Source organism: Azolla caroliniana, unplaced genomic scaffold (assembly GCF_043228905.1).
Source record: "Azolla caroliniana isolate FFs.n. ecotype wild unplaced genomic scaffold, voAzoCaro1.0.p SCAF_14, whole genome shotgun sequence".
Lineage (NCBI taxonomy): Eukaryota > Viridiplantae > Streptophyta > Polypodiopsida > Salviniales > Salviniaceae > Azolla > Azolla caroliniana.
Window position 1 is genome coordinate 14,495,944 of NW_028230449.1, and position 20,412 is coordinate 14,516,355.

At 43.9% G+C, this 20,412-nt stretch overlaps 1 protein-coding gene across 2 annotated transcripts; it reads left to right on the top strand.

Moving 5' to 3' along the window:
- Positions 1-15,481: 15,481 nt before the first annotated feature.
- On the top strand, positions 15,482-19,638 carry LOC147855537 (S-type anion channel SLAH2-like). Of its 2 annotated transcripts, XR_015530822.1 has the most exons (5): positions 15,482-16,518; positions 16,748-17,518; positions 17,722-17,753; positions 18,440-19,073; positions 19,558-19,638. XR_015530822.1 is itself a non-coding variant. In XM_087330419.1 (4 exons), the coding sequence occupies exons 1-4, from the start codon at positions 15,535-15,537 to the stop codon at positions 18,834-18,836; spliced, it is 2,184 nt and encodes a 727-aa protein (XP_087186545.1). In that variant the 5' UTR covers positions 15,482-15,534; the 3' UTR covers positions 18,837-19,167. The 2 variants fall into 2 exon arrangements, 1 of the variants encoding a protein (XP_087186545.1); XM_087330419.1 differs by lacking the exon at positions 19,558-19,638 and having other exon boundaries at positions 18,440-19,167.
- The last annotated feature ends 774 nt before the right edge of the window (positions 19,639-20,412 follow it).

The window sequence follows — 20,412 nt, forward strand, 5'->3', positions numbered from 1 at the left end:
TGCATGAAGATCCATGCAAGCTAGGAATAGAGAATGCTTGTATGCAAGCTAGGAAAAGAGAATGCATGTAAGCAAGCTAGGAATAGAGAATGCATGTAAGCAAGCTAGGAATAGAGAATGCGTGCAAGCTAGGAACTTCCAATGTTCAATCTACCATACATGAAGTTGGATTTTAATACAAGGATGCATAGATGGATGTAACTTAGTTGGTAGGGTTGCCAAATGGAGACCAGGAGGTCTTAGGGGTTCAATCCCTACCTTCCACCGTGGTGTGGCATATGTCTATGACATCGGCAAGAACTCCACTAGTCAAGATTGACAAGAGTCTAAAAGGACAAATTTGAATCAAGCAACTTGCCAAGACAAGCTAAGGTACCAAAAGGCTGAATCAAACCGGCCAAGGCACCAACCTCTCTGTCAGTTGATCCCGAAGATGTGGAGGATGGTTTGACATCGCCAAAATCCTATTGCAGGGGCGAGTCATCTAGAAGGACTCTTAAGTACGGTTCAACTAATGTCAATCAAAGGATCTGAACCATTCAAACTTGGCACCCAAGAGATCCGAACGAGTCCAAAGGCTAACAGAGTTCTATCAATTGGGCCTCAACTACGTCAATTACACGGATGCATGCGAACCAAGCTCTTACAAGGAAGTTATAGCAACGTCGGATGCTGAGACATGGCCACAAGCCATGAAATCCGAAATTGACTTGATTCATCAGAATCAAACATGGAAGCTGGTGGAATTGCCGGTTGGAAGGAAGCCAAGTATGTATATGATACTGAGAAAAGCCCAAATACAAAGCTCGGCTCGTCACAAAGGGATTCAAACAAGAACATGGGGTTGATTACGATGAGATATTCTCATTAGTAGTCAAGATGACTACCCTTCGACTCCTACTTGGGGTCGTGGCGACTGAAGACCTAGAGCTTGGGCATCTTGTCGTCAGAACAACATTCTTGCATGGAGACTTGGAAGAAGACACATATATGTCTCAACCGACAGGCTTCACGGAGATGGGGGAGAAGGTCACCTCGTATGTCGACTAAAGAAAAGCCTTTATGGCTTAAAACAAGCGCTGAGAATGTGGTATCAAAAGTTTGATACCTACATCCGATAGCTTGGCTACTGCCGGTCCAACTCCGTGACGGGAACTCAAGGCTCCTTATACGCAACGCTCGGCCACAACCGAGGTTAGAATCATACACAGAGAACGGGAAATAAAGAACGACACAATAGAAGAGAAGAGTACGCAGAATGTTTAACGTGGAAAACCCCAAACTAGGGAAAAACCACGGCAGCCCACAGGCTGCAAACTATCACTAGGTTAGTATGTACAGTAGTGAGTTCACGGAGGCAACGACCTCGTGCTCACGATCTTCGCCACAGGCGGCGGTTACAATAGAGGCAACGACCTCTTTCTCTCTCTCTCTCTCTATACACAATTACGCACTGTCTCCCTCCCTTGCACCAACAAGAATGACAACAACAACAATATCTAAAAGTTTGCCCTAAGTCATATTTATACTAATATGACTTTTTGGCTATTTACAAATATAGCCACGATGGGCTCTTCAGAAACATATTTACGAATATGTCTCTTCATCCGAAGAGCATTCCTCACCGGGTCTGCGCCATCCGGCTCTCCGTAGTCGGGTACTCCTCATCCGGTCCTCATCGGGTCTGCACCATCCGGCTCTCCGTAGCCGGGTACTCCTCATCCGGTCTTCACCGGGTCTGCATCATCCGGCTCTCCGTAGCCGGGTACTCCTCATCCGGTCCTCACCGGGTCTGCACCATCCGGCTCTCCATAGCCGAGTACTCCTCATCCGGTCTTCACCGGGTCTACATCATCCGGCTCTCCGTAGCCGGGTACTCCTCATACGGTTTCGGCCTCGGCCGAGTTTGTTCATCAACACTGTTCTTTTCTCTTCCCATCCGGAGGGACCTGTCTCCCAACAAACTCCCCCTTCACTTCGGCATGGGGTGTCTTACCAGTTCGATCCGCTTCCGGCATGCATCCAGCTTGTCGGGTATCAGAACTTTGGTCAGCATATCTGACCCGTTCTCGGTCGTGTGGATCTTCGTCAGTGCGAACTCCTGGTCATCTACTCTTTCCCGGATCCAGTGATATCTTCGCTAGATATGCTTCGTTCGGGAATGGTAGGCCACATTCTTAGCAAGATGGATGGCGCTTTGACTGTCGCAATAGAGCCGGTATTCATCTTGCCGGATACCGAGCTCTCCGATGAAGTCCTTCATCCATAGGATTTCCTTGCCGGCTTCCACAACTGCCATGTACTCCGCCTCCGTGGTTGACAATGCAACCGTCTTCTGCAGTCTCGACTGCCACGAAACAGCTCCCCCTGTATATGTCATTACATACCCGGATGTAGACCGGTTGGTATCCACATCAGCCGACATGTTCGAATCGGTGAAACCGTCAAGTTGAGATTTTCCGGAGCCGAATCGGAGACACATATTTGAAGTGCCCTTCAAATACCGGAGTATCCATTTGACCGCGTTCCAAGGCTCCTTGCCGGGATTGCTCATAAACCGGCTCACCACTCCGACTGCGTATCCAATGTTCGGTCGGGTACAAACCATTGCGTACATCAGGCTCCCGACGGCAGAGGCATATGGAATCTTCATCATATCCGCCTTCTCTGCTTTCGTCTTCGGGCTTTGCTTACTGGATAGCTTGCAATTTGCCGGAAGTGTCGATCCGACCGGTTTCGCATTTGACATGTTGAACCGGTGAAGCACCTTTGTCACGTACTTCTCATGTGACAGCCATAATTGCTTCGCTGACTGGTCCCGAATGATGTGCATCCCCAACATCTGTCTTGCCGGACCCAAGTCTTTCATTGAGAAGGTCCGATTGAGAGCCTTCTTCAGAATCCGTATTTTGACTTGGTCCTGTCCGACAATCAACATGTCATCCACGTATAGAAGGAGTATGAGGAAGTCGCCTCCTTCAAACTTCTTCACAAACACGCAGTGATCGGCCTGTGTCTTGTGGTACCCTTGATCGGTCATGAAGGAGTCAAACTTCCGGTACCATTGCTGGGGGGCCTGCTTTAACCCGTAGAGGCTCTTCTTCAACCGGCAAACCAGGTGCTCCTTCCCTTTCTCCACGAATCTTTCCGGTGTCGTGAAGATTTTCGGCAATAGTGTGAAAATCTTATAAAACGTACGAAATCGAGTATGAATCACGTAGTACAATAATTGTGAAGATAACATTTTAAATAGATTTAATATCTAAGTACAAAATGATGGAGGTTTCGAATGCACTTTATTACACGAGAAACGGACAACTAAATGTCAAGATATGAGGGTATAAAGTTTGTAAAAGGAAAGGAAAAAATTGTGAGATATCCCACATAGGCACGACAAATACAGCTCTCATCATATATAAGGTGGAGCAAAAGATATTATCTTTGTGTCTATGTGTGGAGCATAGAGAGTTCAAGGTAACTTGAACTAAGAGTGGAGGTGGGCTAGCTACTCGTAAAGGGTTTTGGCCAACCAAAACCGGACCGGCGATGGAGCCGGTGATCCGGCGGCAATCCGGAGCCGGTGATCTCCGGCGGCAATCCGACGACGGTGATCCGACAGCATCTGGCGAGGCACCGATGATCCGACGGCATCCGACGAGGCACCGATAACCGACGGCATCCGGCGACGGTATCCGACGAACCGGCGTCCGACGACTAGATAAATAAATATATAAATATATATACATATTTACATATACAAGGAGGGCAAGTAAGGATTCGAACCTTGCACCTCCAAGTTAGGAGTCAATTGGCTTACCATTAAGCCATGCTATTTAGTTAAAATTATATTTCTATCATTGTACTTTTACATGTAAATTCTCATACATGAGAACTAAAATGAGTGACATGGTTATCATGCACCACATGTAATACATAAGCGCCAAATGGCAAACATACAATTTATGCATGTCTTGTACCCTCACATGCATCATATGCATGAGAGCATCTATAAAAGAGGGAAAGGGGAGGAGAAAAAAACACGGTTTTTTTTATGAAAATTAAGAGGAAGAAATTCGTTATCAAATTGATCGTGTAATCTCAACTTCTCTCTTTCCCAATCTATCTTAAGTACTTTCTCGCCAAAGCTTGTATCGACTCTAAATCCTTCTGGTCCAGAACCCCGGCGGTTCCGCCTCACGATCCGCGAGTAGTGACGGATCTTCACAACATAATTAAGTGGTGAACCCGACGTGAACGAGGCGGTAGGAAGGATCAAGTCGAGATTAATACTTGGAGATGGCGTCCTCAAGTAACCAAGCGGGAGAGCTCGAAAGGATGATGCTAATCGTTGAGCAAATGATGAGATCTCGGGACAACGACGCGAGCGTGGAGAAGGCTGTCGATCGTGTCGTAGAGCTCGAGGGCCAATTCGATGGAAGGAACGTTATGAAGTTCCTTGATGCATATAGAAGGGAGATGAATCAGAGGGACGTGTCTGAGGCACGTCAAATCGCAAGCTTCAAGAGAGTTGTCGCCAACAACATCCAAAGACGCGTCATCGAGCTTCAAGAAGGTAAGACAACATGGTCCAAGTTCGAGAAAATGATACTAGCGGAGTTCGTGACTGAAGACTCAACGAGGATGACTCGACATGCCCTGATGAAGTGGATAGAGAAGAAGAATAAGAAGATGAGCGTCTCGAGGGTGTACGACAAATTCGACCAGATGTTTAGTCGTCTCCCCAATACGGACCAAGTGTTGCTTGAAGAGGACAAGACTTTGTACTTCTTGAAGGCCGTGGACATAAAGGATAGACGGGAGTTGGGGACTCTTCTCGAAGATGATACCCAAGCAAATGGGCTCATAGTGGACTGGATCGCGGTGAAGCGGGCATGCAATAGGCTCGACAAGCGTCGCCAATGGGTTGATGACACTGACTTGACGGGACCGACTACCACGGAGAAAGCAAGACCGCCGAAAGTAGCTGAGCCGCTGAGACAAAGTAACGTGGAAGAAAAGAAGATTGATGACGACATCATTGAAGAGCTAGCGAAGAAGTTCGAGAAGGTCACGCTAGCCAACATGAATCGTCGGGGCCCTAAAGGAAAAGAACCCTTTAGATGCGTGTGGTGCGATAGCATGGACCACATGAGAAGGGATTGTGCGAGCCTTCGAGAGGCGATTCGACAAAATATTGTATACATAGAGGACAACATGATCTGCTCAAGCGAGACTAGAAGACCCCTACGGGTGAATTTCGGAAGAGGAGGAATGAAGAAATCTATGGAGGATGCCGATGCGACTCATGTGGATGCGATGCACTATGCTGCGTCAGCCGGAATAAGAGTCGGGAAAGACAAGACTGAAGCTGCTAGAGCGGGAGCAAAGTTTTGGACTTTCGTTCTCGAATATGAGAAGAAGGGAAAAGTCACATCGAACGAGGTAGAGCTTGCGGACCGAAACGTGCAAAGCATAACCGGGTGGTCGGATCCGGTGGACGACAACACCATACTCGCAGAGGTGATGTGCGACAACCACGAGGTGTTCGTCGAAGAAAAGAGAAAGAGAATAGAAGAGCAAGGCCCATCAAAAAGACATGAAACAAGGAACGCGAAAAAGAAGGACGATACGGAGACGAGTCGACCTTTACAAACGGAGGAACGAGAATCAAGCCGAAAAGGGGAGCCAAGCATACGAGTTGAAGAAACGGTTCGGCCCGTGAAGGTTGGTGTCGAAGACCCCGCTCGGAGGACAAGGACCATACCTACCTATAAGCTAAGGTCGGACATAGAGCAGATGACGGACCTAAAGAAGATTCTCGAAGAACGAGTTCTTGATAGCCACGTAACTTTGTCCTTGAGGGAATTGCTTGGCATTACGAAGAAGGAGTTCCATGACACGATCGTGGACCTTGTAAAGAGAAAGAGACAACAATCGGACGAGGAAGAAGAGAAGCCGCAAAAAGCAAAAACGAATGCCATAACGATGGCAAGAGACGAAATCGATGAAGATATGGTGGACAACCACTACACTCGACCTCATTGGGCATGAGCGACAACGGAGACGCCGGTGAAGATCGGGGAGAAGAAAGAGACCGTCGTAGCCTTGATCGACCATGGCTCGGAGATCAACCTCATGTCAACCGACTTCTACAAAAAGGGAATATGGCCAATCAATACAAACCACGGATGGAAGATTCGCGTGGCAACAAAGTCTACGGAGGACTTGTACGGAGCTTGTCCCAATGTCAAATTCACGATCGGGGATGTGGAGATGGATCAACACTTCTTCGTACAAGAATCGGCGTCGCATCCTGTCATCCTAGGGCAACCTTATATCACATCATCTCGGATGGAGACCAAAGTGTTCGATAATGGAGCAGCCTTCGCACGAATAAAGAGTCTTGACAACCAAAGATCGGTCCAATTCCTAACGGTGCGAGCCAATCATGAAAGGAATCGAGATAGTCTCGGAGGCGAATCCTCAGATTTTTTGCGCGGACTATTGAAGCATGGGGCACAAATAGTCCGAGCAATCACAAGACCCCACAAGAAAGAAGAGTGCGTGGATTGCAAGGAGAAGCAACATGTGTCACACCTAGTGGCGCATGAAAACTAGTACTACCCGACAAGAAGCACAAGCACCGGATACAAGAATTCGAGAAGATGCTGAAAGAAGAGAACATAATAGAAGAAGGGGAGTTCGTGACTCATATTATGGAAGAAGCCTCATTTAACAACACCATCGGCGAAATCGAGGACGTCGTGGACTTGAGCTATCTTCACAACCAATGCGTGATTTCGGTTAACTCCGTCAACATGTACTCTATCATCGATGAATACCGTCGTGGCATCTCGATGAAGGAAGCTGACATCAACACGAAATATAAAACGGTGGATAAGAAGATCAAGCCAGTTGCGGTTCCGCTACTAGAAGATAGCTGGCAAAAGATGAAGGAAGTCGCTAACGATCCAAGCTTAAGAGATCCGAAGAAGATAGGTCATGTCTTCACCAAAGAGACGAAGGGGAAGCTACGAGTTGGAAAGGAGAATTTCCTTCTCCCTGAAGAGGACCGAATGTTTCGCGATATGCTTGAGAGACATGGGAAGGCTTTCGCATTCTTCCCACGAGAAATCGGATGCGCCGACCCAAAGGTTATAGAGCTGATGGTGATCTTCACAGTGCCTCATGTGCCTTGGAATTTGAAACCGATACCGGTTCCGAGAGCACACCTTCCGAAGCTGATCGAGCTCTTAAAGGAGAAGGTGAGTATGGGAATTCTAGAACCGTCGAATGCTCCTTATTCCAATAGGTGGTTCACGGTGCCGAAGAAGAATGGATCATTGTGATTCATCCAAGATCTTCAACCCGTCAACAAGGTGACAATCCGGCGAACCGGCGTCCGGCGACTAGATAAATAAATATATAAATATATATACATATTTACATATACAAGGAGGGCAAGTAAGGATTTGAACCTTGCACCTCCAAGTTAGGAGTCAATTGGCTTACCATTAAGCCATGCTATTCAGTTGAAATTATATTTCTATCATTGTACTTTTACATGTAAATTCTCATACATGAGAACTAAAATGAGTGACATGGTTATCATGCACCACATGTAATACATAAGCGCCAAATGGCAAACATGCAATTTATGCATGTCTTGTACCCTCACATGCATCATATGCATGAGAGCATCTATAAAAGAGGGAAGGGGGAGGAGAAAAAACACGGTTTTTTTTATGAAAATTAAGAGGAAGAAATTCGTTATCAAATTGATCGTGTAATCTCAACTTCTCTCTTTCCCAATCTATCTTAAGTACTTTCTCGCCAAAGCTTGTATCGACTCTAAATCCTTCTGGTCCAGAACCCCCGCGGTTCCGCCTCACGATCCGCGCGTAGTGACAGATCTTCACGACACCGGTTGCTGCATGTAGATCTCTTCTTCGAGGTCACCGTGAAGGAATGCCGTCTTCACGTCTAGCTGCTCTACCTCGAGGTCCATGCTTGCCACTATACTCAGCACCGTCTGGATGGAGGTCATCTTTACTAACGGGGCAAATATCTCGTCGAAGTCCACGCCCTTCTTCTAGTGGAACCCCTTCACCACGATCTTGGCTTTGTATCTCGGGGGGTTGCCGACATCTCCCGGTTTCAACTTGTACACCCACTTGTTTCGGAGTGCCCGCTTTCCTTTCAACAACTCCACCAATTCGTACGTATGGTTCTCATGCAGGGAATCCATCTCATCCTGCATGGCACTTAACCATTTTCGGTTGTGGGTGTCATCCTTCGCTTCTTCGAAGCTTTCCGGCTCCCCCTCATCAGTCAGCAGAACATGATCTGCATCCGGAAATCTCCGGGGGGGCCTTCTCTCTCTGAGAGGATATCTCCGTCTCTGGGCTTCAGTGACCGGCTCATCCATCTGCTCTTCAACCGAATCCGATTCGGGGTCTTGGCCGGTTCCGGTTTCAACTTCCTCTACTTCTTCTTCTGCCGGTTCGATATCCTCACCGTAACCGGCTGGCTCCTCGAGTGCTAACCGGTCTCTTGCCGGTTGGGTCTGTTCATTGTAGAGTCTATCCTTACCGGTCGACTCGGAGTTCATTATCTTCTTCTCCGACTCCCAGTCGGCGAGCGTCTTGTCCTCCATGAAGATAATATCTAGACTCCGGCATACCTTCTTGTCGACCGGGTCCCACACTCGGTAGCCGAACTCATCGTCGCCGTAACCGAGGAATATGCATGGCCGGGTCTTTGGATCTAACTTTCCTCTCCAGTCCTTAGCTACATGCACGTACGCGAGACACCCGAACACCTTCAGATGCCGATAGGATACTTCCTTACCGGTCCACACTCTCTGTGGCGTGTCTCCGTCCAAGGGTACTGAGGGTGATCTGTTTATCACGTATGTTGCCGTCGACAATGCCTCAGCCCAAAACTTCTTGGGTAGTTTTGCATGGGCTAGCATACTCCAAACCCTCTCCATTATAGTCTGGTTCATCCTCTCGGCCAGTCCGCGTTTAGTTCCGGCCTCTTCGACACGGTAAATTCGAGCCGGATTCCCTTCGAGCGGCAGTACTCCTCGAACTGCCCCCGGTATTGTCCTCCGTTATCTGCTCGAACCGCCTTCAGCTTTCGGCCGGTTTCTCTTTCCACTCTCGCGTGGAGCTCTTTGAAGACGGATAACACCTGATCCTTCGTCTTCAACGGTGTGGCCCACAGCTTCCGGTTGTGGTCATCTATGAACGTCACGAAGTACTGCGCTCCGGCATGTGACTTTGTGTCTACTTGACACACATTCGTATGCACCAACTCCAGTGGTGCATTACGTCTCATCGGTGGCCTTGGTCGGAAGGAGGTCCGGTTCTGCTTACCGGCTAGACAATCAGTGCACTTCTTTAAGTGCACGTTCTTCACTGGAATGAGGTTGTCGTCTGCAAGCCTCTTCATCCCCTTCTCGCTCATATGACACAACCTCTTGTGCCACAGCTCACCGGCAGTGTCGGATGCCACGTTCACTTTTTCCGGGCATTCATCAGGTACAATGTGTTTACCTTCCGGGCCCGTGCCACAATCAGGCTCCCCTTGCTGAACTTCATGACACCGTTCCGGATCCTACCCGTGTAGCCTTCATCATCTAGCCGACCGACTGATATCAGGTTCAGTCGAACCTCCGGAACGTGTCAGACATCCTTCAGCAGCAACTTGCATCCAGTTGGTGTCGACAACCACACGTCTCCTATGCCGACAATTTGGCATGTACCTTCATTCCCCATTCGGACACAGCCGTGATCACCGGCTGAGTAGGATGAGAAGCATTTCCGGTCCGGGGTAAGGTGGAACGACGCTCCGGAGTCTACCACCCAGGTCATCTCGTCGCCGAAAAGGTTTATCTCACTCTCCTCGGTGATGAGCATCAACTCCTCTTCACTTGCCGCGATTGCCGTTGTTCCCTTCCGATCCGGCCCCCTCCGATCTTTACCGTTCCGGTCCAGGGTCCGCTTCGAATCGGTACCGTCGGTTTCCTTGTCTTTTCGGAAATGCCGACAGTTCTTTTGGAAGTGTCCCAGCTTGCCACAATAGAAGCAAGTAGGCCTTCCCCTTGACTTTGACCGTGTCCCCGACTTCTCCCAGTTCTGGGGACTACGGTTTCTATGTCTTCCACGTTCCGATTCGGTAAGGAGCGCTTTGGAGTCAGAGCTCGTATCTTTATCTTTCCGACGCGCCTCCTCATCTAGCAAGCTCGCCTTTACTCTTGCTAGGGATAACCGTTTCCCTTTCGGCCTGGCGTTGCCCAAAGTGACAACCAACGTCGCCCAGCTATCGGGGAGGGAACCGAGCAGGAGTAGCACTAGTACCTCATCGGCGAGAGGTACTTCCAGTGATGTTGCCTGGTGGATCAGCCCTTGGAAGGCATTCATGTGCTCCGCCATGTTGGAGCCATCTTGGTACCGGAGTCTTACTAGCTTCCGGAATACCGAAACCTGATTAACAACATTTTTGTTCTGGAACATAATGCTGATCTTCTCCCAAAGCTCATGAGCCTTGCTCTCTTCATTGAAGTTGTTGTACAGGCTCATGTCGATGAAGCACCATATGTACGCCGTTGTCTTCATGTGCATCACCTCCCATATCGCGACGTCGATTTTGTCCGGTCTCTTGTCCCCGAACTGAACCGGCAGCCAGAGGTCTTTAACCACGAGCATGTCCCTCATCTTCAACTTCCACACTGAATAGTTGGAGCCGGTGAGCTTGAACATGCCGCCAAACGATTCGTCCATTTTCTGTGTCGTTTCGCTCTGATACCACTTGACGGGAATCAAGGCTCCTTATACGCAACGCTCGGCCACAACCGAGCTTAGAATCATACACAGAGAACGGGAAATAAAGAACGACACAATGGAAGAGAAGAGTACGCAGAATGTTTAACGTGGAAAACTATCACTAGGTTAGTATGTACAGTAGTGAGTTCACGGAGGCAACGACCTCATGCTCACGATCTTCGCCACATGCGGCGGTTACAATAGAGGCAACGACCTCTTTCTCTTTCTCTCTCTCTCTCTCTGTACACAGTTACGCATTGTCTCTCTCCCTTGCACCAACAAGAATGACAACAACAACAGTATCTAAAAGTTTGCCCTAAGTCATATTTATACTAATATGACTTTTTGGCTATTTACAAATATAGCCACGATGGGCTCTTCAGAAACATATTTACGAATATGTCTCTTCATCCGAAGAGCATTCCTCACCGGGTCTGCGCCATCCGGCTCTCCGTAGTCAAGTACTCCTCATCCAGTCCTCACCGGGTCTGCACCATCCGACTCTCTGTAGTCGGGTACTCCTCATCCGGTCTTCACCGGGTCTGCATCATCCGGCTCTTTGTAGCCGGGTACTCCTCATCCGGTCCTCACCGGGTCTGCATCATCCGGCTCTCCGTAGCCGGGTACTCCTCATCCGGCTCTCCGTAGCCGGGTACTCCTCATACGGTTTCGGCCTCGACCGAGTTTGTTCATCAGCACTGTTCTTTTCTCTTCCCATCCGGAGGGACCTGTCTCCCAACACTCCGAACCATGTTTGTATATTTGGCAATTGGCTGATGAGTCTCAGATCTATTTGATCCTATACGTCGACGACATGCTCATTGCAAGGAGCAATCAAGTAGATATCGGAAAACTAAAGTAGAGCTTTCACGACAAATTCGCGATTAAGGAACTCGGACAAGCCTGACACATACTGGGCATGCATATAGAGAGAAATCGAATATTGAAGACCCTCTGGCTCTCCCAGTCTGACTATGACCGAAAGGTGCTAAAATGCTTCAACATGGAAAACCCGAAGCCAATAGTGACTCCGCTACCGATGTCGATAAGACTATTGGACAGAGACTGTCCTTCGACCAATAAGGAGAGAGAGCTCAATGGAAAGATACCCTACACATAAGGAAGTACCATGTACGCAATGGTGGCGACCCGACCCGACCTTGCCTATGCTGTAGGGGTTGTCAGCCGGTACAAATGGTACAGATGGAAGCATTGGGAGGCCGTCAAACACTTCTTCAAGTATCTAAGAGGAACCAAAGATGTACAACTCACTTTCGGATCAGCAAATCCAACAGAAGTCGAAGGCTATACCGACTCCGACATGAGATTTATAATCGCTCAATGTAAATATGATGACTATACCTCCTAAATTTCTAAGAAGTATCTCCTAAGAACTCGAATCCACTCTTGGCTTAATTATATTAAAATATGATATTTTTTATCAGCTTCAAGAGAAATACCTTGATAGTAGTTTCTTCAAAAGATATTGAATGAGAGCTGAATCTAGTAAAGATGCCACTAAAATCACCATACCATCTTAGTATGATTTTCTTATGAGAAATTTGGCATTTTTCTAATGCATGCATATATTTGGGTTCGATTGGATATTTTCAAATAATCATAACAACTAATTGGGTGTAGGCAAAACATCTATCATCAAGTAAAGATTAATAGAGTCTAATGGAACACTTAGCTCTCTTATGATGTTGCCTTGTGATGTTTCTCACACTTGACCCAAGGTATGAGGTCCTTACATATAATTAGCTCTCTTGTGGATGATGATATGTGAGATTTCGTCATTAAATGCTACAACGTGTTTAAGCTACCTATAGTTTTAATCACTTATCTGCAATCATCTTGTAATTGAATTGTTTGTTTAAGCTCCAATAAAACTTTGATAAGGTTTATGTAGATTCAAAGTTTATGAACACTCAATATTTTCACGATGATGAGCTTTCAACCTGTTGATTTAACCTTTTTCTAATTCCTACAAGGTTCCTTCTTCATAATTATACATCTAGTTGCTCAAAATGTTGATCGTTTCACCTCAGCGTGCACATATTTGTGCTATTCATACAACACTAGGGAGTGTAAGTAGAGCATAACGTCCTTCTCACATAAGGTTGTGAGGGCGAAGATGGAAAAGGAATTAAGAAGATCATCCTTTTCTTTTCTTGATCGTAGATGTCCATAATGTGATGATGTGAGGGAATTTCCTCGAATATGAGGGTAAGGCTCTTGGGAGTTTTATAAAGTGACACAATATGACCTAGAAGGAATTGGAACTAAAGGTGAAATTTCTTCTTCAATCTGATTGAGGAGATTTTTTTTCAAGTAAATTTTAGAATTGTGTTTTATCAAAAGCCATTGGCAACTCGGTATCCTCCTCAACAAAATGGAGTAATAGATAGAACATTAGAATCACACCATTATCGAAAATGGTTCAATATATACACAAGGGACCATGATTGTACAATTTTTTCTTTGCGAAGATGTAATTAACAATGCAATCTATATACTTAAACCAAAGTTTCACAAAAGCTTAAGAGAGAACGACACCTTGGAAGCATATTCAATTACGAAACCTTTAACCACACATTCGCATATGCTATGCACAAATGCTTGACAAACATAGGACAAAGTTGGATGCGAAGAGGACAACATGCGTCTCGATCGATGGACACAACTTGCGATTTCAAGGCCCACAAAAGCTTTACAATGCGACGACCAGTACGAAGTTGGTACTCATTCGACACGCGGGATTCGATGGAGCGCCATGCGAAATACGAATGAAGCAGAACTGTGTATAATGTGATAGTTCTCCATATATGTATAAGATGGGAGTAGAAATAGAATCAAAGCGGCAAACGGGGATTTATGAAGGTAGCTCTCATGTCATGCATTAAATGTGGTAAAGTTAGGGGCACATACGAAGTCCCATTCGTATCCTATTGTCAATCGGTTCTCATGATAATGACAAATTACAATATAGATAGATATGAGCTCCCATTTGTATCATATAACCTTATAGTGTCTCTCTCCAGGGTGTACTTTTGTGTCAAATATGTACATACATAGTCTTTCTCTTCTTTATGTGTTTTCTGCGGCGCACCGAGAAAATCTTGCAGTTCCACGTGTAATCATAATAAGCAAAAGACAGAAAAGAAAAAAAAACAAAAAAGACAAAAGTGCTGCTTCCTTCTTCTTCTTTTTTGGGGGTGTTCTTTCTTTTTGTTGGCTGCGCTGGCAACGAAAGGGCACCGAACACGTGGCTGCTGACGAGGACGGTCGCCTTCCACGTGGCGAATGATTTGGCATCGCCACGTGGAGGCCGGGAGGCGTTTTGACAGTTTTTCGTCTTCGTCTTCTTCTTCTTCTTCTTCTTCTTCTTCGTCTCTTCTTCTTCTGCTGTCTCTGTCGACGACTTTCCTTCTTCTTCTTCTTCTTCTTCTTCGTCTTCTTCTGCAGAAGGAATGCTTTGAAAAGCTGCTGCTGCTGCTGGTGATGGTGCTGCTCCTACTACTGCTACTACTACTACAGACAAGAAACCCTAATTTGTTCATATGTGGATGTGTGGGGGCGGTGATCATGGCTGTACGCAGCACATGGCGAAGCTCCCAGCTCTGAGACAGCCATAGCCACACACACATGTATATATATATATATATATATATATATATATATCTTCTTCTTCTTCTTCTTCTTCTTCTTTGCCATTGCTGTCATTGTCGATGACTTTCCTCCTCTTCCTCCTTCTTCTTCTTCTTCGCAGAATGCTTTGAAAAGCAGCTACTACTTCTACTACTGTTACTACTACAGACAAGGAATCCTGATTTGTATTTGTGTATAGGTATATCTGTATATCTGTATATATATATATATATATATATATGGACATGGACTGCGTGTTCTTCGACTTCCTGAGCTTAGGACCTCCCTTTCCTTTTCCCTTTCCCTTTCTCAGACCTAGTGCGCTTGCAGGAACGTTAAAAAGAACCAGAAGAGTTTGGCACATCAGTGGCCTCTTCAACGTGCCTTGCTGTGTCTCTGCAGAATCTTCAACGTGCCTGCAAAAGCGAGATTGATAGGAAGAAAAAAGAAAAGAAAGAAAGAAACAGGAGACACACATATATATGTTTCTTGCTGTTTGATCTGCACCTTCCAAACCATAGCAGCTAGAGAGAGAGAGAGAGAGAGAGAGAGAGAGCTTCTTACTGGTCTAAATATTTCCTGTGTCTTCAAATCCTGGCCGAATTAAGAAAGGCGGCAGGATCTTCTTTCTGATCTCAGCATTTCTTTTTGCTTCTGAATCTTCAACGAATGCTCGAAATGTTCTCTTGAACCTGACAATTTCTTGCTGTTTCTGCAACTTCAAAACGAACCAGGTTTAAAGAATTGCATTGCTGGCACAGAGAGATCTTGTACCTTTCTTTCTGAGGATTTCTCTCCCTTCCTGCGCCTTCATAATCCTAGTTACATCTACATACATTAACAAGTTTGACTACCGTTCTTAGGACGTTTTTCGTTCTCATTCAATCGTCACGTTTCTGGCGCTCCATACCTGAAATTTGAAGACTATAAACTTCAGTTACTCAAATCTTTGCACCGTATTAAGCTTCTTTTTCTCTTGCTCATTTAGATACAAATCACAGATCAGAAAACGTTTCCATTCACATTTTTAACAGTATCAACAACACTGGTAATTATGTCTGCCGATATTCAACGTGATCAACTATATCCTCAGGATGTGGAAAACGCATGGAAAACCAGAGAGGATCACTTGCTCGGTGAAAGGAAAATGCAAGCTAATCCTACAGCAAATGACAATGAAGAAGACTTACCACACTTGCTCAGAATGATTAATGGAAGCTGTTCTTTATCTCACGATTACTTCGACACAGACAATAATCATCACTTCATCCAAGAGAATAATACCGCAAGCAATGACATGTTCACAGGATTTAGAACCGGATCTTTCACTAAAGATTTCTTCGAGTCCGAAGATCACTCTGCAAATGAAATTGTTAATCATGCTGAGTTAGTTTCTCAGAATTCACATCGGATGGAAGAATCCTTCCATAAGTCCTCGCCTGAAGATACAACAGTGGACATATCCAAACTCATTGTAGCAGAGAAGCAACAAAATGCTTCTTCTAAACATGAAATTAGCACAGCAAAATGTACAACTAATGTTGCTAATCCACCTCCCAAGTCTGCACAGTCAAGAAGAAGTTCTCAAGTTGAAATAACGAGGAAGATATCTTCTAGGTCTAGAAGCTCCATTAGTAGCGATCCTTTGGAAGGTCCTAAAGATGATACGGCTAGTAATTTGATGCTTCCAACAGCGCGAAACTCTATGCATAAAACTGGGAAATTTAAAGAAAAGAAGTTCTTCTCACAGCCCAATCCAAGCATTACGAAGCTTTCAGACAAAATGAATGGCATAAATAGAGTTTATTCTGGACCAGTAAATGGATGTAAATCAAAGGATAATTTGAATGCAGTCAAGAAAGAAAACTATCTCTTGTTTGAAACAAAGTCGAAGAAACAGTTCTCCCAATTGGTTTCACAGAGATTGGCACAGAATGAAAGCAAATTAGCAGGCCAAGATAGCTTTCAAACAGGAAAAGCCATGCCTGCCGGACGATACTTTGATGCATTGAAGGGGCCTGAGCTTGAGATATTGAAGGTCAGTATGAAATTCACTTTCAGCTACACAAGTTATGTTTAGCATGTTGAAAACTAATGATTGTGTATATATATTAATAGTTAAAGAACGCCTGCATGATTTCCTTTAACATCCGAATTAAACATCAGAGCGTTCATGTGATAAATGTTGTTGTTGTTTGTAAGGTATATACAACTCTTGCACGATTTCCTCTAATATCAGAGTCTTCATGAACATGTCTTTTGGCTAGGACTGTGAGGAACCTTTACTTCCACTTGATCAACAATGGCCATTTCTCCTTCGATTTCCAATAGGCTGCTTTGGCATATGCCTTGGTTTAGGCAGCCAATCAATCCTTTGGAAAACTCTGGCTATGAATCAATCGATTAGCTTTTTAAGAGCACCCCTCTTTATTAACCTCATCTTATGGTACTTGGCTGCACTTGCACTTGCTGGCATTTCAGTAGTATATGGTTTGAAGTGCCTCTTCTATTTTGAAGCAGTTCGGAGAGAATATCACCATCCTGTGCGAGTAAACTTCTTCTTCGCTCCATGGATAGCTTGCATGTTTTTAACATTGGGTATTCCCCCCAGTATTGCTACTTCTATTCATCCAGCACTCTGGGGTATATTTACTACTCCAATTCTGCTGTTAGAGCTAAAGATATATGGACAATGGCTTTCAGGGGGAGCAAGAAGGTTATCCAGAGTGGCTAATCCTTCAACTCACTTGTCTTTAGTGGGAAATTTCATTAGTGCCTTGTTGGCATCAACAGTTGGTTTGAAAGAACCAGCTATATTCTTCTGGGCAGTTGGATTCGCACATTATCTAGTTCTCTTTGTAACACTATATCAACGTTTGCCCATCTCTGAGGTTGTCACTAAAGAGCTTCATCCTATATTTTTCCTCTTTGTAGCTGCCCCGAGTGCTGCTAGTGTTGCTTGGAAGAGTATTAATGGTAGCTTCAACTGTGTTTCTCGAATGGCATACTTTCTCGCACTCTTCCTCTATTCGTCACTAGTGAGTTTGTTTCCTTAATTATTGCAACTGGACTGGAACATGCACTATATTCATCATTAGCGAGTTCGTTTCCTTAATTATTGCACTAGAACATGCACTACACTACTATAGTCACCATTGATGAGTCCTTTTCTTTAACATTATTTTGAATTATTTTTTTTCCATTTTGCTTACATCTTACTTTCTGGGGCGTGCCATTGCAGGTAGTACGACTTAACTTCTTTTACGGGTTCAAGTAAGTGACTCGAAATGATTTCTTTTGTGCTGGTATTGTTTCTCAATAGCAAATTGCAATGCCATGACTTTAATGCAGTGGCAATTAACCATATTATGCCAAAAGGAAAATGAAACTAGAAAGTGCAATATCCATCAAACTGTCCTAAATAGTGAAATCAATTGAAGGTGTTATAATCAAGATTGATGTGTGAGTGACATGTATCATGATTCACACCTCCGCAAAGCTTTGAGACGTTTTTTTTTCCCTGAGCTCATCATGGTAAAGATGGAAAATATACTTACATGCTTGAGTATTATCGTGTAAAATGAGGATGATTTCCTTATCTGACATCAGTTGTAAGGCCCCTCTTTTGGATAATATAAAAGGAACTCTTAGCTAATCAAGGCACTGAAGCTCACATGTTTAAGATCATTAAGCAGAGGAAAACATTGTACAACCATCACTTTGAAATAGGTATGATTGTTAATTTCCTCTCGACACATAAGGGAAAGGAGAAAGTGAATTAAAACCCTACAGAAATCAAACTATTGAAAATTTTGTGACTAAAATTGGGAACAAATTATAGTGGAACCACAAATAAACTTTGTAAAGATTGACATTGCATTTCTAATTTTGTAGATTTACTGTTTCTATGGTGATGAACTTGGTGATAAGTTAACATCGGTGATATGTGTCTTTTGCAGGTTTTCTCTTACATGGTGGGCATATACATTTCCAATGACTGCATTAGCAAATGCGACAATCCACTATTCAATGGAAGTGCAGCATTCAATAACACAAATTATGGCAGTAATATTTTCCTTCATTTCAAGTGCGGTGGTTTCTACCTTGTTTGTGATAACAGTCGTCCAGGCTATAAGGGGGAAATTATTTCCAAATGATTTGGCCATAGCCATAGCAGCTAGGAGGCATGACAAAAGAAAACAAAAGGGTTTGAAAGAAGGGTCATCATCATGTAAGAGTTTGGCTATTGATAAAAGCAAGTTGGAGAAGTGTGATGAAGTTTTGGCAAAAGAGAGTGGGGTTTTGATAGCATCCAATCTACACCCAAAGAACACTGAAATTCGTGTTCACACATAAAGTAAGGAGAACCTAGAATGCATAAATAATAGCTCTTTGCTCGACGCGGCTAGGTTCAAGCCTTACATGTTGGAAAAGTAGCTTGTTGTGCCTTCTTATTGGCACATTGGCCACAAGCACGCACTACATACATGTGTCTTATGCTAAATGATGCCCTCTAGTCCTCTTTCTGTTGATGATCGCTACATAAGATAGGAACTTGACGAGGGCTTCTAATATCATTTTTATATGAGAATAGTATTAATAATAGACGAGGACATATTTATATGTTTGAGCGATATTGTTTTATTCAAAATATAATATTAATATAGATGAGGACATATTTATATGATGCGCTTGTCCGATCAACAATTACATGTTCGTGAAGTCCAATAAAACGCTTCTGCATGGGACAAACCAAAATGTTTATGGATGGATGGTTGTGATATTGCTCGTTTTTTGCAAAGAGTTTGATCTTTAGAGGTGTATTCAACTTCTACTTAGCAAAATAAGGTTGGCACATGGAACTCTACTAAATGAGTTGTTTCATGGGAGAAGAGCACATTTTTTAATATATTGCAAAGAAAAAGATGAAAAGGCCATGTAGTGCACCAACAACCCCTCCTATACCCATACATGTATGTGTCTTATGCTAAATGATGCCATCTAGTCCTCTTTTTGATGACGATCGCTACACAAGATAGGGACTTGAGTAGGGCTTCTAATATCATTTTTATCTAAGTATAGTATTATTAATAATACATGAGGACATCTTTATATGTTTGAGCGATATGATTTTTATTCAAAATATAATATTAAAATATAATATAGACGAGGACATATTTATATGATGCGCTTGTCCGATCAACAATTACATGTTCGTGAAGTCCAATAAAACTCTTTTACATGGGACTAACCAAAGTGTTTGCGGATGGATGGTGAGTTTGATCTTTAGAGATGTATTCAACTTCTACTTGGAAAAATAAGGTTGTCACATGGAACTCTAGTTAATGAGTTGTTTCATGGGAGAAAAGTACATTTTTTAATATATTGCAAAGCAAGAAATGAAAAGACCATGCAGTGCACTAACAACCCCTCCTATACCCATCACCCATCCTATACCAATCGTAGTTGTTCATATTGTCAACCTAATTGGTTTATGTTTGTTCTGTCAAATTGAATTCCCTTAATATAACAATATTCTTGAAGTCATGAGATGTTCCCCAATTTAAGGATTTCATTCTTGTACTTTAGTTTGTCCTTTTTTATTCCTTTATTTTCTTTAATTGTAGTATGTACCTTTTAAATAAAAGTCCAATGATGCATTCATTGATGCTACCCCCAAAAATAGATAGGTGATGAATTTGATCTCACATAATAGTTTGTTTAATTTAGATGCTTGCAACTTGCAATTTGTTTTAACATGTTGTTTATAGTTTTGAGAAGGCTACTTTGAAAAGATAGTGTGAACTCTATATTGATTTTCCAAAGTAAACCAAGCACTTCAATACATCTTGGTTTTTGTGTAATTCTTTTGCTCATGTTTCACTCACTAGCATACAAGAATGACCTATGTATAGCCTTTAGTCATATCATT

Bases quoted from the DNA above. Each gene is read 5' to 3' on its own strand.
- LOC147855537 (XM_087330419.1), top strand. From the start codon at position 15,535: ATGTCTGCCGATATTCAACGTGATCAACTATATCCTCAGGATGTGGAA. The intron at 16,519-16,747 runs GTCAGTATGAAA...TCTTTTGGCTAG, and splicing joins CTGAGCTTGAGATATTGAAG to GACTGTGAGGAACCTTTACT. The intron at 17,754-18,439 runs GTAAGTGACTCG...TGTCTTTTGCAG, and splicing joins AACTTCTTTTACGGGTTCAA to GTTTTCTCTTACATGGTGGG.